Below are 18,331 nucleotides of genomic sequence, written 5' to 3'. Positions count from 1 at the left end.
ATTGCATTTATAAAACATAGTTAAAGAAGCCGTGCCTAAATGAAGGACGCAAACTGTGCCTGACTATAGTCATGTGCCTCAAACTGAAAAAGATTCACTTATTATCAAATTTCCCTCTAAGATGCGTGCGTGCGCAGAAAAAAATCTGCGTTGCGCACAAAAAAAATTCTAACCTGTATTGAAATTAAAGTAAATACGTTAACAATTCTGTTTTGCAGTGTTAGTCAGTGAGTGACTGGCTGCTCCAGTATGGGATTAGAACGATGCCACCTTATCCCATAGTCCAGCCAATCACGCGATTCACATTCGTATACGCAGCTAATCAACATCGTTGACAGGCTATGACAGCGTCCTTATGTGCCGACACCGATGTTTTAGCTAGCAAAGCTGCGTGGCTGATGTGGAGTGAAGCCACATTAATGACAACGTGTACAGCCATTGGAGATGTGAGCAGGACAGACGGAACAATTGAAAAAGTGTGGACTTTATACCAGTTTTTAAATTGTGTTGATAGGCCACGTAAAACCAGAGTTATGATAAAAATATCTGCAATGTTTAGTTTTCTTCCTGAATACTATCGTTGTTTACATTTACTGCGGGAAGAAACGGTAAAAACGGCGTTTTATAAGGAAAACGCTCGAAAGCACTCTCCGCCTGTGAGCAAAGATGAAACCAAAACACCCCCCACCCTTTCCCATTGGTCGAAAAATGTACCATGTGGACCAATCAAAACATGGCATTTAGTTGTTAAGAAACGGGAAGAAATTTTAGGAGTGACTGCGGTTTTGAGATGAGAGATTTGCAACACAACAAAACTATTCACTATTCATGCTAGTGAATAGTTTTGTTGTGTGTGTCAGAACAATGAGGCGACTGCTGAATGTTACAGGTGTTACAGGAGTGACACATCTCCTGTTGTCAGGCCTGCAGGTATCAGGCTGTTGTTCTCCTTTATCTCATAGTGGACAGAAATAATTTTTTGGAGTGGCACAAATAATTTGTGTGGCATCAAATTTGATGCAGAACAGCTGATTGTTCTGTAAATAGTTTGAAATGTTTATTTAAAAAAACGCCTTGGCTGCATTTTTAGTTAAACAGCTGCAAAAAACTTTGTTGTTTGCATTACTTAGTTACTTTTTTAAAATAAGTAACTATATAAATAATTGTCCAACATTGGTCATTATATACTGTATTTTGCAGACAGAGAGTTACAGGACTCTCTCCCAGACCACAGACTCAAACTCATAATACAAGTCAGAGCTTTACTAAAAAAAATAAAAGATAAAGTTGTGTTTTCAAAATCGTCGGAGTTCAAGTTATTTTTACTTCCAATAGTGTTAACACACTACACAGGTCATGAACAAGATTTTTTTTTCATCTTCATTGTAAGTGGGCTAAAGCAGTTAATTAAAAGTAGTCTAACATAAATGCTGTAATTTGATTATTTTAATAAACCATGTAAGTTGGATGGATTCGATGCGGGCGTGACCGCAGTGCACACGTCTGCTGTTGCTCACAGTGGTCCAAGGGACCGCTCAGGGAGTTTGTGCGTTCACTCAGACACATGAAAAATTAGAGGGAACATTGCTTATTATGTAGTTAAAGGTGCTAATAGGGGCTCATCGCTGATGATGTGGTACTTGTATTTTTATCGTATTGTAGTTCTGGTATGTGTGTCATATTTATTATTCAGTGGAGTGTGTTATGTCAGAATGAAGTCGCAGCTATGGCAAAGCAAAACAGAGTTGACCTCTATCAATACATTCCCAGGCCCTTGAGCCTTTCTAATATTAACCCCAAGTTTCAAACATCAAACAGGCCTTTAAAAGTTCAATGACTGTCCAAAATGCAGTTTCCAAAATTGTCTCTGTTAGGCTGGTTTTAAAGCCAACATTTCACAAAAAGATAGACATATGCAGTATGTGTGTAGCTTAACACCATCATTAGAGGCTAGTAAACATTGTTCAGAAAGAAAATTAGTTTGCATCAATAAGAAGCAGGCACTTTATCTAAAGACATAACTGAGACAAACATCACAGTGCAGGAAAAAGTCTCTAAGGAAGAAACGAGCAAAGAGCCTCTTTAGGATGTGACGCTGCAACCGAGGTAGCAAGAGACAGCTCGAGTTATTTGTCACCCGGCTCATGGTAAAAGTAATGAATAAATGTCACGCTATCCAGATTCGTAGCCAGGAAGAAGGGGTTGTTCACATGGCTGGTCACCCACATGATGGAAAGACTTGCTGTCCCTGGAAACTTGTGCCCAGACATAATAGACACCAAAAAGTTTTGCAAAGCTATACTGAAGTTCAGGAGTTGACGATTTTATAACAAGAACTACTTGCAGGACACAGTCATCATCCACTCTTGGAAAGGTCACTTCTAAGAGGGTTTCCACCTCATCTTATGGAAGAAATGTCCTAAATATCTTACATTTCTGTACCTTTCTTTTATGTCATAAGTTTATTTCAAATGAATCCTTTTTGATTTCTGTATGTTTTCAATATGCTTTTTTTGTTGACCGAGAGTCCCTAAATGCTGATTTACCAGATTGTTAGGTTCTATGATTCTCAAATATCATAGGGTTTCCAGTACAGTCTGTGTTTTACAGTTCTGAAATTTGTGTACTGTGTTTAAAAAACAGGTCTATGCCATTTAAATAAACTCTACCAATTCTGCCAAGAGGAGCGGTCACATAGCTGCCAGAATTGTCCCAGAAACGTGTTGATGGCTAGCTAAAGTGTGTGATCGATATGCACCTTGGTCAGGGCCATTTAACCAAATCTTAATGGGGGTGTATGTATTCTTTTTCCCAGTAGGTATACTTTTGTCCCTGTGTGTATTAGAGAAAAACCTAAAAAAAACATCTAATTTGTTCATTCAAGTCTTGTTTTTGAAAGTCATTAAAGCATGCATGCATCATGTACAGTCATTCAACCTTGGAACTTTTGACCACAGCATCAAGACTAATTGGTTCCCAATTCATTCTTCTGCCCAACAGCAACCCTGAACAAAACATTTTGAGTCATCCTTATCTGCCTACGTCTCTAAAAGTATCTACTTAATTGGGTCACAGACAGGAGGGCTGGATGGGTATGATGATGCTGAGGTAGAAAAGTTGCATTTCATGAAAACAACAGAACTGGTCGGCAACACAATGTGGGAGCAATAATGTGATATTTGCTCTTAAATGTATATGTGTATATGTATATAAAGGAGCAGTGAAAAAGTCACTAGGTCTTGGCTGCTCTTAAGCTTTGACTGCACTGTTATAAAGAATATACAGTTTTGCTTGTGTGCGTACTTGCAGATCTATCTTTGTGGGGACAAATATAGTTTGTACTCTTTAAGATGATTCTGATTTTAAGAAAAGTTTCTTTGGGAGCTTGCAAAGAAAAGCGTCTGGACTTCTTTAAGTTACTTGAAGATGTTTCACCTCTCATCCGAGAAGCTTCTTCAGTTCTACGGTCAAATGGTGGAGAGTAGGGCTGGGCGATATGACCCAAAATTCATATCTCGATATTTTTTAGCTGGATGGCGATATAAGATATATATCTCGATTTTTTTTTTTTAAAGCCATAAGTTAAGAACAAAAAGAGAGTTCTTAGTCACACTGTGTCCCAGATGTCACACGGGCACTTTTATTTACATACAGCATAGATGTACATGAAGAAATTACTCAAAAATAAATTATCAGCATTTATTAAATAATCATGGTCCATAAATAAAAGAAAATGTTGTTTTTGTGCATAACAAAAAGCTCACAATTGTGCAGTCAAAATGTAAACTAATAGACGCTGAGCATAATAACAAAGAGACAGATTTCACAGCTGCACCACGTCTCTGAACAGGTGCCATTTGTGGTCCTTATACACACACAGTACGTATCACTCCGCGAGGCTCCTCCCCGGTAGCCGTAATCCTCCGACATCAAGCCGTGCAGCTCCGTAGCTTAGCAAAGTCATATTAAAACATTTTTTGACAGATTGCTGAGCGCTGTGTACCACATAAAATCGGTTCGTGGTCAGTAAGCACAACCAGAATTCATACATAAGGCGCACTGTCGAGTTTTGAGAAAATGAAAGGATTTTAGGCCGTGCAGCCCCTCCGGGCTGCATGTCGTTAGCACGGTTAGCACGGTTAGCTCGTTAGCGCGGTTAGCTCGCTAACACGTTGACGCCGTCCAGCCCCACGCACGGGGCCATCCGCGGTAACTCGCTAACGGAGATTTTCCGCTTTCATCTTGTCATTGCCTTGTCATTGTCAGGTGAAGCTATGGGGGAGGCGGAGTTGTGTTCAGTGAAGGAGAGGCGAGGCAGAGTAACGTTGCGTGGAGACAAAAGTGGACGAAAGAGAGGCAAATCTGCGGCTCCACAAGTATAATTATAACGTAACATAGACTATATCGATATAAACGATATTGTCACATCTTATATCTCGTATGAAAATATATCGATATTTTTAAAAAACTCGATATATCGCCCAGCCCTAGTGGAGAGTCCCAGATATAAACCTAGTGGGAGAAACCCCCCACAGAGGGACAAAAGGACCCCCTGATGATCCTCTAATCGCCTGAGCCAAGGTGTGAAACTGGGCGTGGGTCCCAATCAGCCAGAGTTTCGGGTGTGTTCATTGTGAAACCTGGCCCCACCTTATCATGCGAATTCCTGAGGTCAGATGGCCCAGGATGTGAGTGGGCGTTAAGGCGTCTGGGAAGGGATCTCAAAACTGGATTATAGATGGCAGAGAGTTGGTGTCGTAAACCCCCGCCTCTGTTCAAAGATGGTCGCTCACAGTGGACATAGATGCTTCTTTCACTCCTCTTTCAAACCATCTGTCCTCTCTGTCCCAAATGTGAACATTGGCATCCTCGAAAGAGTGTCCTTTATCCTTAAGATGCAGATGGACTGCTGAGTCTTGTCCTGTGGAGGTGGCTCTTCTATGTAGCATAGCATAGAAGAGCCACCTCCACAGGACAAGACTCAGCATCAGGGGGTCCTTTTGTCCCTCTGTGGGGGGATACTCCCACTAGGTTTAAATCTGGGACTCCCCACCATTTGACCGTAGAACTGAAGAAGCTTCTCGGATGAGAGGTGAAACGTCTTCAAGCAACTTAAAGAAGTCCAGACGCTTTTCTTTAGCGTCTTTAGAAAAAGCTAAAACTAAGAGGCTTTAGGATCACCTATGTCAGAATGGAAACTGTGTGTTAAGAACTCTTTAATAAGATACCAAATAGCAACTATTAGATAATGAAATAACTTGTCTACTGACATCAAGACAACATTCTGAATTAAATCACTAAAGACAACGAAAAACCATAAAACAGTATAGAGCACTTTTAATGCATTCACTCTCCTTGCTGTGAATAGAACTGCCTAAAAATGTTTTCTTTGCAACATTTAGAATAATTTAGAATCATTTAGGATGAAGGAACTCAACTACACAATGACCAAACTGTTTATGAATGTGTCTCTTTTGCTTTGATCTGGGAGTTACTATGTCTCAGTGGTGTAAATAAAAGCACTAGTTTTATGCATAGACAAGCAGCACAGTGTTTGCATGTCTGTGTGCACGTGTGTGCACGTGTGTGCGCATGCACGTGTGCATGAAACGATGACTCTAATCCCGTTCGCTCTGATTTCAACTTTCTCAATTTTTCAGCAGCATGCCTGTGGCTGAGCAGAGCTTTGACAGTTAATTCAATCAGTTTCAAACCAAATGCTCTTCTTCAAAGCCAGACAATAAGACACAGGACAGTATCTCAACGCAAGACTCAGTGTCCATGCTTACATTATGCTCGCAATAATGCATTCATATTTCTTTTAGTTAGATTTTTTTATACCATATAAGTCATATTTCAGGCCTGGAAATAGTTTTTAAATGAAATGAACAAATCTTTTCTAATTTTCTGCTGAAATAATGTTACAATGTTTTCATAACAATCATGGGAAAAAATTAGGCATTGAGTTGAGGTGAGGGTAAGGTGTGTGCTTTGCAGTGTTGGTTTGTAAGGTATGCCCCTCAGCAAGCTTCTGGAAGCTGGCCAATCAGAAAAAAGTTTAAGTTTAAGAGTGCAGGGTCTTAAAGGGCAGGAGCATAGATCAGTGTTTCCCAACCTTTTTCAGCCACAGCACATATTTCACATTAGAAAAATCACACGGCACAACACCAAACAAAAATGTCACAAAAGCATATTGATTATTTTCCCCCAAACACCAGGTAAAGTAGAATTGGCTCGGTTTGTCCCCAGTATACCTTTTTTGCTTTCTTCTGATCACCACTCATGCTAGGGCCTTCATCTGGGTCGGAGTTTTCTCCAGGATCCAGGTCAGACTGACTACTTTTTCTTTTAAAATATTTATCTATTGCTATTATGCGCTGCGTTGTCTCACTCGCAGCATGACTATTATGTAATTTCTTCTTCGTCTTCTTCTATTTTACTGGCAGTTGGCAACCAATTTAATTAGAGCAGGTAGTTGTACTGCCCTCTAGTGGAAGAGAATGTAATTGTTCTGCCCGTTACTCACCCCGATCGCTTAGATTACTAGTCAGGAGGAACCAGAGCACACCTATGTGCCGCTGCACAGTGGTTGGGAAACACCACCCGGCTCCCTCCCACAGTCCAAAGACATGCACCTAGTGAGTATAGGTTAACTGGAGACTCTAAATTGCCCATAGGTGAATGTGAGTGCAAATAGTTGTCTGTGTCTATATGTTAGCCTGCGACAGACTGGCGACCTGACCAGGGTGTACCCCGGGATAGGCTCCAGCGCCCCCACGACCATGAAAAGCATAAGTGGAAGAAAATGGGTGGATGAAGTATGGGTAACTGATGACCTAAGCCTCACAGGGTTAACAGAAAGCTACTGATACAACAGCCCCCACAGGAGGTTCTTCCAGCCCTGCAGATGACGTCTACAGCTTTGTTAGAGCCTCTTCACATGGAGTTACTCACTTTGCCTGCATTGGCCATCCTATGAGAATAAATTTCAGTGGGTTGATTTTATAGAAATTGTCTAGTTTCTCAAATAATGCATGCTTATCTTGTGGCTAAAATGCAGACACCAAGGACAAATGGTTACTTATGTTATACTTCTTTGAATTCCACTTTACTGAAGGGTGCGCGTGTAGCTGGTGCATTATAGAGTAGTAACACAAAAACAGGGCACGCTGAGAGCCTTGTGCTCATCATCTGATAATTAAATTTACATCACTTATACACAGTTAGGCACTAGCTAGCTATAAACAGCTACAACAATGTACTGTACATTACTACTTTTTAAAATGAGAGGGTTCAAGTTTTGAATTTTTTTTTTTAAAAAGCTTCTACCAACATGTTTTCACTTGTTGGATTTCTGACAAATGAAACGCACCCCAGTACTCACGACTGGTGAATGTCAGCCTGAAATTTTCTATTAAGACATACGAGAGCAAAGGGCTGACACCACACTTAACCACACACCATGAAATCAACTGTGTCTGATTGTGAGCAGCTGCTCTTGAAGGCCAGCTTGCATGTTAGTAGGGTCCTGAATTTCTTATGTGTGTTACATGGCGCACTGCCCTTCAGTTCCTTGCTTAGTTTTGGGTTACAGTCTCTAATGCTAATGAGACTAAAGACTCTGGCAGTGTACACTGTAAGCATAGAGCCCCTGGTCAGTTTTGTCCAGTGACAAATCCAATAAAGTCTTTAGCAGTGATGACAAAAAGGGAAAAGCCACTACTGCTGTGAGTAATTTCATCGTGGACAGAAAGCAAGAAAAATCAAGAAAGAATGTAATCTCAAGAACAGCTTTATTTCATTGCCCAGCTCTGGTTTTACAGACAGCTACGGTGTAACATGTCAAATGCTATTCCAACATTATTCAAACCAGCTGACCTCAGTTTTTAGCAAACCTTTTGACAGTTGCTACATGGACAAATCAGACAAATAAAAGAACTGCTCAAAACAGAGTCAAACAACTATGTGGACATTTCAGAATCCAGCACCAGATCAACATTCCCCAACACATTTTGCAAACATACAGCTTGTTTCTATGGTCAGGCGTGATCCATGTGGGCATCAGATAAGATGATTTTCGACACTGTTTGCCTTGCGTGACTCTCTAACAGGCTCCTTTTCCTAGTTTTGTTCCCCTTAGGTGGTTTAAACCACCTTATCTGTCATTCACTGTCAAAATCAGCTGGCAACAATAGGCTTATCATGGCAATACTGGCCCAGATAAGTATGGCATCTCCTCTATTTATTTCAGTTTGTTCATGTTTTTGTGAACACTGTCATTTCATGAAGAAAACCGTGAGAAAAGGAATATATAAGAAATCAATCCAAACAAGCCGACTCACATGATTTCAGCCAAGATCAGGTTAGTGTGTGGTAAGACACTGATACTGGCGTTGTAGGTATGTCGTAGTACACATGCAGCACTTACTAAAATGTAGTAACAAAACTGAGTTAAGACTGGAGTCAGACTTTTGTCTCACCTGGCCATGAAATGCAGATATGAGTATGCAGAAGATCCAAAAATAGCTCAATTCAGGCTTAAGAACACTAAGGCTTCATAATGCTGCATTTTCTATTATAGATATGACATATAACAATTTTAGATGGCAAAATTAAAGGCAAATTGCAGTTGAGCTAAGAGTAGTCGCTGCTTTATTGTTCTTGGCAGCACATGGGGACATGGGGAAGTGGTTTTCTCTAACAATTCTGGTTAACCTTTTGCTTCATTTAGCAACCATAGCAACATATTTTGTTTGCAAAAGCAAAGCAACACTTACACTCTCACCAATGTCGGTGCAGGAGGGGGCTTCATTTGATTCCTGAAGACCTGAATCTAAGCTCATTTTAACTTGACACCGATGTGTAGCCATGTCGGCATGGTGATTTCCCTTAATTAAAGACTTGTTACTGAATCATAAATCGTCTGTCGATATTTATGATAAATAAAGTCCAGCTGAAGACCTGATATATAGATATATAGATGTTGATATACTCACCATTTATCTGTCAGCTCACTGTGAGCAGCAAAGAAAGAAACTGAAGCTGTTCGTAGCCTCGTTGTGAAGAATGATCTCTTGTCGATCACCAGAATGAACTTTGGTCTAAGCGTTAAACTAACAGGATAATAACATTGTGTACGGCTGGCCCACCACCAAAGTTGCCTAATGTAGCACTCAGATGAAGGTATCATTTTAAATGGGACACAGCTACATCTCATGCATATGCGTTCTCAAATCTCATTTTATGTCATCTCCTGCCAAAGAGAGTGCAATTGCTGTCTCTTGATTACAGGTATTATGGCCTTCTTTTTCAGTCCTTAAGGACGTACATTATGTCTGCAGGGAGCTACATACACATGTGAATATCGTGTGATTGCAGAGCACATATCCGTGGCGACAGCTTATGATTATAGCTCAGACACAGTAATGCAAGCCGCTGTCAGCAAAAGGTACCAAAAAAGCGCCATCAGCCAGTCATCAAGTACCATCTCCCATGATAAATTCACTGCATGCATAAGTGCATAATACATAATATTATCTCATTTATATCTTGATCTTGACTCTCCTCCAATTAAGCACTCTGGACTTTAGTTTTAAGCAGGTGCAGTCCAAATAAGAACAGACATAAACCTCTCTGAAATCATATGAGACTCCTTTATGTGTTGACATTTTCCTCTTCATATCAATGCATAATCTAGGACACACCACATCGCACATTAAAATGCAACTTTATGCAATAAAATCGGAGTCTGGACAGGACCAGATTAGTGGATGATTCTTGATCATGTCATGCTTCAAACTCCTTTTCTTTCTCACTGTAATCTCACTGAATTGAAACCTCTGAAGCATCCTGCGCTCCATTAAACGTCTCCAGGCTTACTTTCTTTTTTTAGGAAAAACCAACCCAAACAATCTTCTCTACAAAATCAAAATAATATTATGCAGTCTATAAGCAGGATTATTATAAGGCGCTGAAGCGGTTATGTAAATGGCTTAAACTATGGCTTTCTCAGTGTTTGCTGTATAGTCAATGGTGTGCAACTCTCAATATACTCAAATAATGTGACCTGGGAGAAGGTCTGTTATCCTAATGGTGCACCAAAATCTTTTTAAAATATCAGTGAAAAGGTCACTCCAACTGTATGATTTTGATTCCACCCAGCAAAAACTAACTGAAAAGACAACTTTACCAACATCATTAGAGGGATATCAGGATTTTGTCGCTGTTTTGCATCGGCTTCATTTTTTTAGGCACAGAGGTCACAGAGGTCATGCTGCTTCATCATGGTGAAAAAAAATTGCCTGGTTGAAAGTGTAAGCCATATGACGAAGTGAATAACATCCATTTCCAAACAGCAGGTAATCGTTTTAAGCACTAAACTGCCAGTCATGGATGCAATGCCAGCCTGGAAATGCTGACTTTTTGCTTTAAGTATGGCTCTGTAGATGTGTTTAGATGTCAATTAAATTAAAGAATCCCAATTTTAGCCTACATACCTGCTATCGAGACATTGTTTGGACAACAGAAAGTTACCCAGAGGAAACATGAAGTTTAGGTTAAAATGCAGCTGATTCACATCAAGAGGTAAATGCAGTTCAATAAAAATGGGAACTATCTATTAATGATCTTAATTACATGAATTATATATAATATTGTTGACTGTTATTAATGAAGCCGCTCACTCCTATTATATTCCCAAAAAATGTAATAAATAGAGAGCAGCAGCAAACATTTCAGCCAGTTTCATAATGTAGTAACATAACTTACTTGAAACTCGAACGTCTCATCAAACAGTGGGTCATCCTGGTTCTGAGCAGCAGTGCGAGTCCGCTGCTCAGCACAGTCAGCTGGTACTCCATGCAGCTCCAGAACCACATATGGGTCAATAACCTCTCCTTTAGCCCCTGAACCCTGGGGCTTGGGTAGGTTATGGGCACTGATAATCTGCAGAGTAAAACACAAGCAGCTTATGTTAAATTTGTTTTACACTTTTGCGTTTTAGTGTATTTAGAGCAGGGGTCTCAAACTCACGGCCCAGGGGCCACGTCACCCCTGCTTGTATATTGACCTGAAGAAATATAATGCAATTTGGCCCTTGAAGTGACTTTTTCTGTGAGGGAGGATTTGTTTGTTGTTGAGTCCAATGTTAAAATAAGTTCTTTAAAAAGCAAAAAATGATTTAATGTGAAGGCAACATGAGGACAAACTTGTTGTTAGTTATTTGTAGAGAAAACAGTTTTCACTGGCAGTCACAAACTAATGTGTACACTTATGTCTGCATTTTTATTTTGTTAAATACAAACAAAATTATAATTATATAATTATAGTGCTGCCACGTGTCCGGCCAGAAAGAGGGTACCAATTTGTTTATCTGGTAGTTCAATGAAAGGCTTCAGTTGAGAGTGAGAAGAAAAAATGCTTTCACGTTTGCAGTTTTGTCTTGTTATAGAATATCTGAAACTTACAAAAAAACAAACAAAACACTGCATTTTCAGAAATATTTGTGGATGTCTTCTTTGTTTGCTTGTTTTTTTGTACTACTTGAACACTAAAGTGGCTCTCACATGAGGATGACAGTGCCAGCAGTGTCCCACAGCTCTTTGACGTTTGAGACCCCTGATTTAGAGGGTTGAACAATGTAATGTAATCTAGTTTATTTTAATTTAATCTCTGTTACAATGCTCATAAAAAAGGGTTTTGCTTGTGGCAAACATTGCTCCTATGGGCAATTTAGGATCATCAACAAACTTAACCCCACTAACTGCCTGCATTCCAGCTACCATAGGGCGAGAGGCAGGGTACACACTAATGCAGGGCTAACACAGGATACTGAATCGAATAGAGAGCAAAAGTACATATCCCGATTGCCACAGGTTAGAGTCATCTCAGAGGGTTAGTGCGACAGAATGAAAAATGTAATGTTGGGGAAAAACAGAGTAACATCTAGACCTTAATACGAAGGGTCTGAGGTGGGACACCTGGCACGCAGCCCTGCGTGTGGGCACTGAAATACGACACTTCATCCCGCATCACGGCAGGTCGGAGAACATAACCACAGCCTCCGTTCTGTGTGAAGCGGCCTCGGTGAAGGTCCAACATTGCGCCAGGGGTCTGTTGATTTAAGGCCACAAGTTGGACTCCTCCTTTCCAGTACCCTTGTGGGTTAGGGTTGCTGGAGTCCAGACGCACGGAGCTGGGTCGTACTCTGGTTAGGGTGCGCTTGGTAAACATAACAAGGTCCTCTGGGCTTTCACTGGTCAGCCGTCCAGCTTCTCCTTCGCCTAGAGAGCACAGTGTCCAGTAAGGCAGCTCGGGAGCCACCGGTGTGCTGGGAGAGGATGGACTACTGGGGGGAGTCTGCTGCTGAGCCTGCTTGTGACTGGCTCGCTGGGCATAGAAGCTACGACTTCCAGTTCGAGCAATAGCCACCAGGTCTGACAGCTCTTTGTGGAGACGGAGCTTCCTAGGTTGAGAGGGTGGAGGCACCACCAAGACCACACCCAGTTCCTCCTCACCGGGTATTGTCATTCTTCTTCCTGCCAGAGGTCCACCTCCGCCTATCTCCTCATCTTCCTCAGACACTTCCCCATCACAGCCTTCATGGTCTGGAGGGAGTTTCTTCCCCACTATAACAATGCGTCCCTTAAGTTGTTCAGGCGAGGGTAAGGTTGTAGCTCGTCCTCCCAGGCTGACCGGCAGGGCTTCTGGAGTGTAAAGGCGTGATCCAAACACCTTCCTCAAGCTCTGTGCCATGGTGTGCTGCTGGTCTGGGGAGCAACGGTGACACAGGTACAACAAAAGAGGGTACTGAGAGGTCAGGAAGGCGTATTTATTGACCACCTCCAGAGCAGAGCGGATAGTGACTGGTGCATGGTGGTGGTGATGATGATGGTGATGATGATGGTGTCGTGGGATATCAGGCCCACAGTCAACCCCGAGCAAAGGCTCCCCCTCTGGGCCATCAGTTACTCCCAACTCCAGGCATCTGCAACCAGACTGCAAGGCTTTGATCAGTCCTCCAAGATCTGCTCTTCCATGGACCTGGTCATCCAACAGGTAGGAGCGGTATGAGGTGCTGAGGGTGAAAAACAAATCAACAATAAATCATTCAGCAACACAAATCATGTGTCATTTTAATATTACTAACATTTAATTCAATGTTCAATGATCTTTTTCTTGAAAAATATAGGCAAGAGGGAAAAATATACAGAAATCAATAAACTTTCTAAAGGCTTAACAGGCAGTCATGATTTCGGAGCGTTAACGCTACTCCATTACTGGGACGCTTAGCAAGTGCAGTGTTTCCACCAGCACCAGGTCCTTGCCAATAGAGCCATAGACCAGGGATTTAAAACCTGTCAGACCAACCTGAGCACCACCTAGGAAAGTCTATAATTTAATGTCCCACACACGGATGCTGGAGTGCTCATCAGGAACTCAAAAGGAGACAACGCTGGAGGCCAACTCCAAGGCAGTCTCACAAGTTACCATCAAGTGTTAAATATACCAAGGTGATGGACTGTCCCACTGCTGTTGTGCATTTGCCTCTGTGGCAGGGTGTGTGGCTCATCTGCATGGGAGGGGTGGAGCAGTCGAGGCTGAACCACACAGCTGTTCTTCATCACCTGGTCATGCCTTTCCTATTATTTGCCAAGACCTGTGGTGTGGAGGGAAGAAGGCAACTGGAAAGCTGCTCTGATAAAAGCATGAAGGACACTGAAAATAAAGACTTGCAACGCAGTGTGCTTCGGGTCCTTATGTTGTAATCCCCTCAATCAGCTCTTTTCAAAAAGTTGATAGGGATATAAATTAAGAAGTTTAGTGTCCATTAGACACTTCTGGGACATGGATGGCATCAAGCTGCATGCCAGGAGTGACTGATCCACCTCACCAGGATCTACAGTGAGGACATTTGGATGTCATTTGGACTGGATAAGTGTAGCTGAATGGCTGCAAATAGAGGGAAGGTAAAGGGTTGGAGCTGTCCATAAGAAGACTTATGGAGCTACAAGTACCTGGGTGTCTCACAGACCCACGGGAAGCATGATGAAGGTGCAAGGTCAGCACAGCCAAATACCTCCAGAAGGAAAGACAGGTACTGGAAAGCTAGCTGAATGGTAGAAATAAGAGCCAAGGAGGCAGAGGAGGAGATGGATGCCATCAGTGGCATCTATTTCCTCAAAAGAACTCCTTACAATGCGTGGAGCTCCACACGAAGTCCAAGACCTCAAGAGCAAGGATTAGAGCCAAAACATGAAACATCCACAAATACATCACCCCCAAGGTGAGCCATTCCAAGAGTGCCTCAGGCAACTGAAAACAGCGGGTGATGAGAAAGAGGAAGAGGAATGACCAATCCCCTGCATGGGATGTACCATCGACAGACAAAGGAAGTGCCTGACATTCTACCAGTGGCTAGAAAAGGCAGAGCACCTGATCCACAGAAGCAGGAGTCTACCACAGCCAACAGGACCCAAGTTGCAGGTTGTGCAAAGGTGCCCAGAGAATATCCAGCACATGGTAGCAGGATGTAGGATGCAAGCTGGGATAGTGTCTCCACTCAACAGCAGCAACCGGGCCTTGCTGAAGAGTGTGTTTATTGAAGGACAAGCACTGTGGAATTCCCAGTACCAGTGTCATTGTGAGTTTTTGACTGTCCTGCTGAGTTTTCTGCCTCCTCCTCTCAGCCACTGAATACAACCCACATTACAGCAGCCAGCCTTGAAAAAGCAACCAGTCCCTGAATTAATTCAGAGTGGCATACAGACATGATGTAATAGTGTAACAATGTGGCTTTAACTGGTTTTAAATGAAAATTTAAAGTAGTATACATGATAATGTGTTAAAATATGCAGTCTACAACATTTTTACAACGCACATTTTGCTCTATGGTGTTATTAAAGGCCATTTCTAGATCTTCAAACTGGCTGCTCATTTTATACACTCTGACTAGTTCTGACTAGCTTCACCTCAGAGGTGGGGACACTTGTTTCATTCGTCTAAAAACATAACAAATATGTAATTCCACAAAAACATATAGCATGTAAGCCCCTTGGCCTTAAAGTAATGTTTACTTGCTTTCTCACCAGGTGTTTTGACCTGTAATGGCAATGTACATTTCCAGTAGAAAATCACCTGCAATCCCACTGAAATTGTGACAACATGCTAATTTGCGTCAAATCGCCTTTGCTAACCTTTTAGCAAAATACGAGTCTTCATCGCCTGTGACATCCAGAACACAAAAACTAATTACAATCAAGAAAGCACTGGAACACACTAGGAGCATGACACAACTGACCTTAAAGCTGAACACAATTCAAACTGAGCACACTGCAAGTAAGACTTTGTAAAACAGGAAACAGACAGAATTACATCACCTCTAATAAAAACAGAAGCTGGAACTAAGCACTAAAGACTCACAATACTAAAGAAGCACATGAAGTAAAAGTAAATCAAACAGAATACTTCGATGTAAAAGACCCAGAACCATGACAGCTGCGAGTTTTACACTGGACAGAGTAATGTTGAAATGTTTTGCGCACCTGTAACTAAAACGTGTTCCTTGTGGTATTTGTTTGGTGTTGAGATGTACTCTTAAGCCCATCAGATTTGCAGGGGGTTTGCATAACTATACTTATATATACAGTACATTTAACAGCTCACCTCATTTTCTGGTGTAGAAATCATTTCTGGTTTGTTTGTTTGTTTGTTTGTTTGTTTGTTTGTTTGTTTGTTTGTTTGTTTGTTTGTTTGTTTGTTTGTTTGTTTGTTTGTTTGTTTGTTTGTGCACTCCTAGTTTTTTCTTTAACTGGTTCAGAAAAAGAACCCTTTTAATTTTGTTTGTTTTTTTAAAAGATGTCATGTTGATCTGTTTGACTCACCTGATGTAGTAGTGGGACAGAGGCATGTTCATATCCTGGCAAACCCCTAGTTGCTCTGGGTCAAGCAGCTGGCATTCTGGAGACTGCAGGTAGCGGGCAAATCCATCCAGACCCAGCAGCCCTCTCTCCTTGCCTTGAGCAGAGGGCTCATAACGCCTCAATAGTTCCCAGCAGCCCTCAGTGGTAGCCAGAGACAAACCCTGCTCTGTCTCCAAGAAGAGCCGGAGGTCCTGAGGGTCCAGACACTCGCGGTCTTTGGACAGTTGCACCATTAGGAAGTAGACATCTGGCCGTGTGCAAAGCTCGCAGAAGGCTTCCTCAAATTCCTCACGTGTCACGTGGGAGGTCAGCTTTTCCTTGCTGCGCTGGATCTCCTTGAAACGGAGACGCACCTGAGGAAAAACAAAGCGGAAGTGGATGAAAATAGGAAAGTGTGGACAGTTAATTAAGCAAGAACTTCAGTTATTATGTCTCATTCATTCAGTGAAGTTGGCAAAGAGGATTACATTTTACTTGTCTTTTTTCATTAAGGATATTAAAGCGAGCCACATTCAATTAAATAACACAATGTAGCCATCGTTTCTGTCTACTCTGAATTCTCCTTTCTGTATCTTCTGTGTTCTCGCCCATGTGTGCCAGTGCAGACATTTATATTCTCTAAGTTTCCTAGCTTAGTCTGTGTGTAAGCAAATAAGGCACGAGGCAGGGAAAGGGAGAAGGAGCGGTCCTGCGTGAGGCAACAGCAATCCAAAAGAGAAAAGCAGAACAGCCACAAATCCGTCATCAAGAGGGATTAAATGTCCTATTGCTCCAATCAATGTTATTTGGAAACACATCACTTAGCTGTGATTGTAGCTGAACATGTCGTTCTGAAATGCAGTCCTGATTGCAAAGAGCTTAAATGATGATGCTGTTTTTTACAATGTGTAAGTTCTGTTAATGCACAATATCTCAGCAGCTCTGGGGGTTAGCATTATGGGTATAAAACCTAGAGCAAATCGTTATGACAGAACTCAAATGTTCCAGTTATTTCTGAGTCAGTAAGCTTTGTATGACAGCCTCCTTCTCAACTTTCTCTGTTCAAAGATTTAAAGATCATCAGGCTCCATATTTTCTGTTTAATTCTGCAGATTTAATGTGCAACACAAACACACTAGAGTTTCAGTTTTAGTGAACAGCAGCTGTGGTTTTTCTACAGTTTTGACCCTCACTTTCCTAATAGTATAGCCAACAGTTATGGAGCAATATTAGCAGTCATCTGATATCATATCCTTGATTATAGAACCAAAATAATTCTCTTTTTGCTAGGTTTTTGGTCTCCACCAACTTCCAAAGGAAATCTGGCTTGTGCTGCTCTGATAATGTCTGAAGGCAGTCTCTAACTCTGTCTGTGTAGCTGGAGCTTACTGTTACTCTTAAGTCAAAGAAAATACAGCTTCAGATAAGAATACATTTATGCACTGGTGGTGCTTCATAGCTAATACTGCAAGTCAAGTTTCTGTGGTATTACATATTTGTCACCTTGGCCTCCTTGATACCAGGGCACAGTTTGCAGATGGTGGCGACTGCTACGTCCTCTGACACGATCCCGTAGCCATCTTCATCGACCTGGGCAAACTCTGCTGTCAGCCACTCGCTCCTCATCTTGCTTCCCAGGCTTCCTTCAACGGCCACCCCCCCTCCTTCACCTGGTCCTCCTCCTGCTACACCTCCCCCAGCCCCTCCTACGATGGAAGGATGAGCCAGCAGGTAACGAAGGCCTGTTACCCAGATGTTGGCCACATCAGCTGACAATGCCACCAAGTCTAGAGACTGTAGGGAAACATGGATAACTGGTTTAATGGCTGGGTGTACACTAGTGATTTTCTTCGTTTATATGTTTATACACAGATGTTTTGACACTATTCTTCTGCTGACACACATTTCTTTTTCCATTCTTACCTGGTAGTCATCTCCATGTATGATAGAGAAGGCTGCTTCTTCAGCCAGATGTTCGGAGAGAGGGCCATTGTGGAGGAAGGTCTCGGTGCTCTTCCCAGTGCGGACCTCACGAATGCTGGAAACGTCAAGCCGAGCCCGGTCTCCATCTTTCTTGGATGGCTCCCAGCGTAAGCAGCTCAAGTCTGGATCCAGTGTGTAAAAACGACAGTAAACCCTAGAATTGGGCCGGATCTTCTTCAGTTCACACCCTCCCTGCATGAACGCCAAACAGTCAGCTGCACTGCTGACCTGGAAATTAAAATCACCAAAAACACGTTACTGTCCACACGTGAATTTTCTTTATTCCAGACAAAATATACTTTCAATTTATTGGAATATGTCCTATTAATGTCTCTGTGTCGGATATTAATCTGGTAAGGAAAAGGAAGAAATTGTTAAACAGGAATGGTTTTACAGGTGGAGACAGCTGACATTTATTCCCCCTCGACTTTTATGTTTCTTCACTGGTT

At 41.9% G+C, this 18,331-nt stretch overlaps 1 protein-coding gene across 1 annotated transcript in view; it reads right to left on the bottom strand.

Moving 5' to 3' along the window:
- The window catches only part of plcl1 (phospholipase C like 1), a 142,056-nt gene that overhangs the window by 35,705 nt on the left and 88,020 nt on the right, over positions 1–18,331 (bottom strand). The window contains exons 3-7 of the mRNA XM_004569839.5: positions 17,823–18,110; positions 17,403–17,693; positions 15,882–16,273; positions 11,950–13,075; positions 10,768–10,944 (exon numbers count right to left, since the gene is read on the bottom strand). Coding sequence (XP_004569896.3) covers positions 10,768–10,944; positions 11,950–13,075; positions 15,882–16,273; positions 17,403–17,693; positions 17,823–18,110 — 2,274 coding nt within the window. The remainder of the gene's footprint in view (positions 1–10,767; positions 10,945–11,949; positions 13,076–15,881; positions 16,274–17,402; positions 17,694–17,822; positions 18,111–18,331) is intronic.

Source organism: Maylandia zebra, linkage group LG16 (assembly GCF_041146795.1).
Source record: "Maylandia zebra isolate NMK-2024a linkage group LG16, Mzebra_GT3a, whole genome shotgun sequence".
NCBI classification, from domain to species: domain Eukaryota; kingdom Metazoa; phylum Chordata; class Actinopteri; order Cichliformes; family Cichlidae; genus Maylandia; species Maylandia zebra.
The sequence above is the reverse complement of the archived record's forward strand: the minus strand, read 5'-3'. Positions and strand labels throughout refer to the sequence as shown.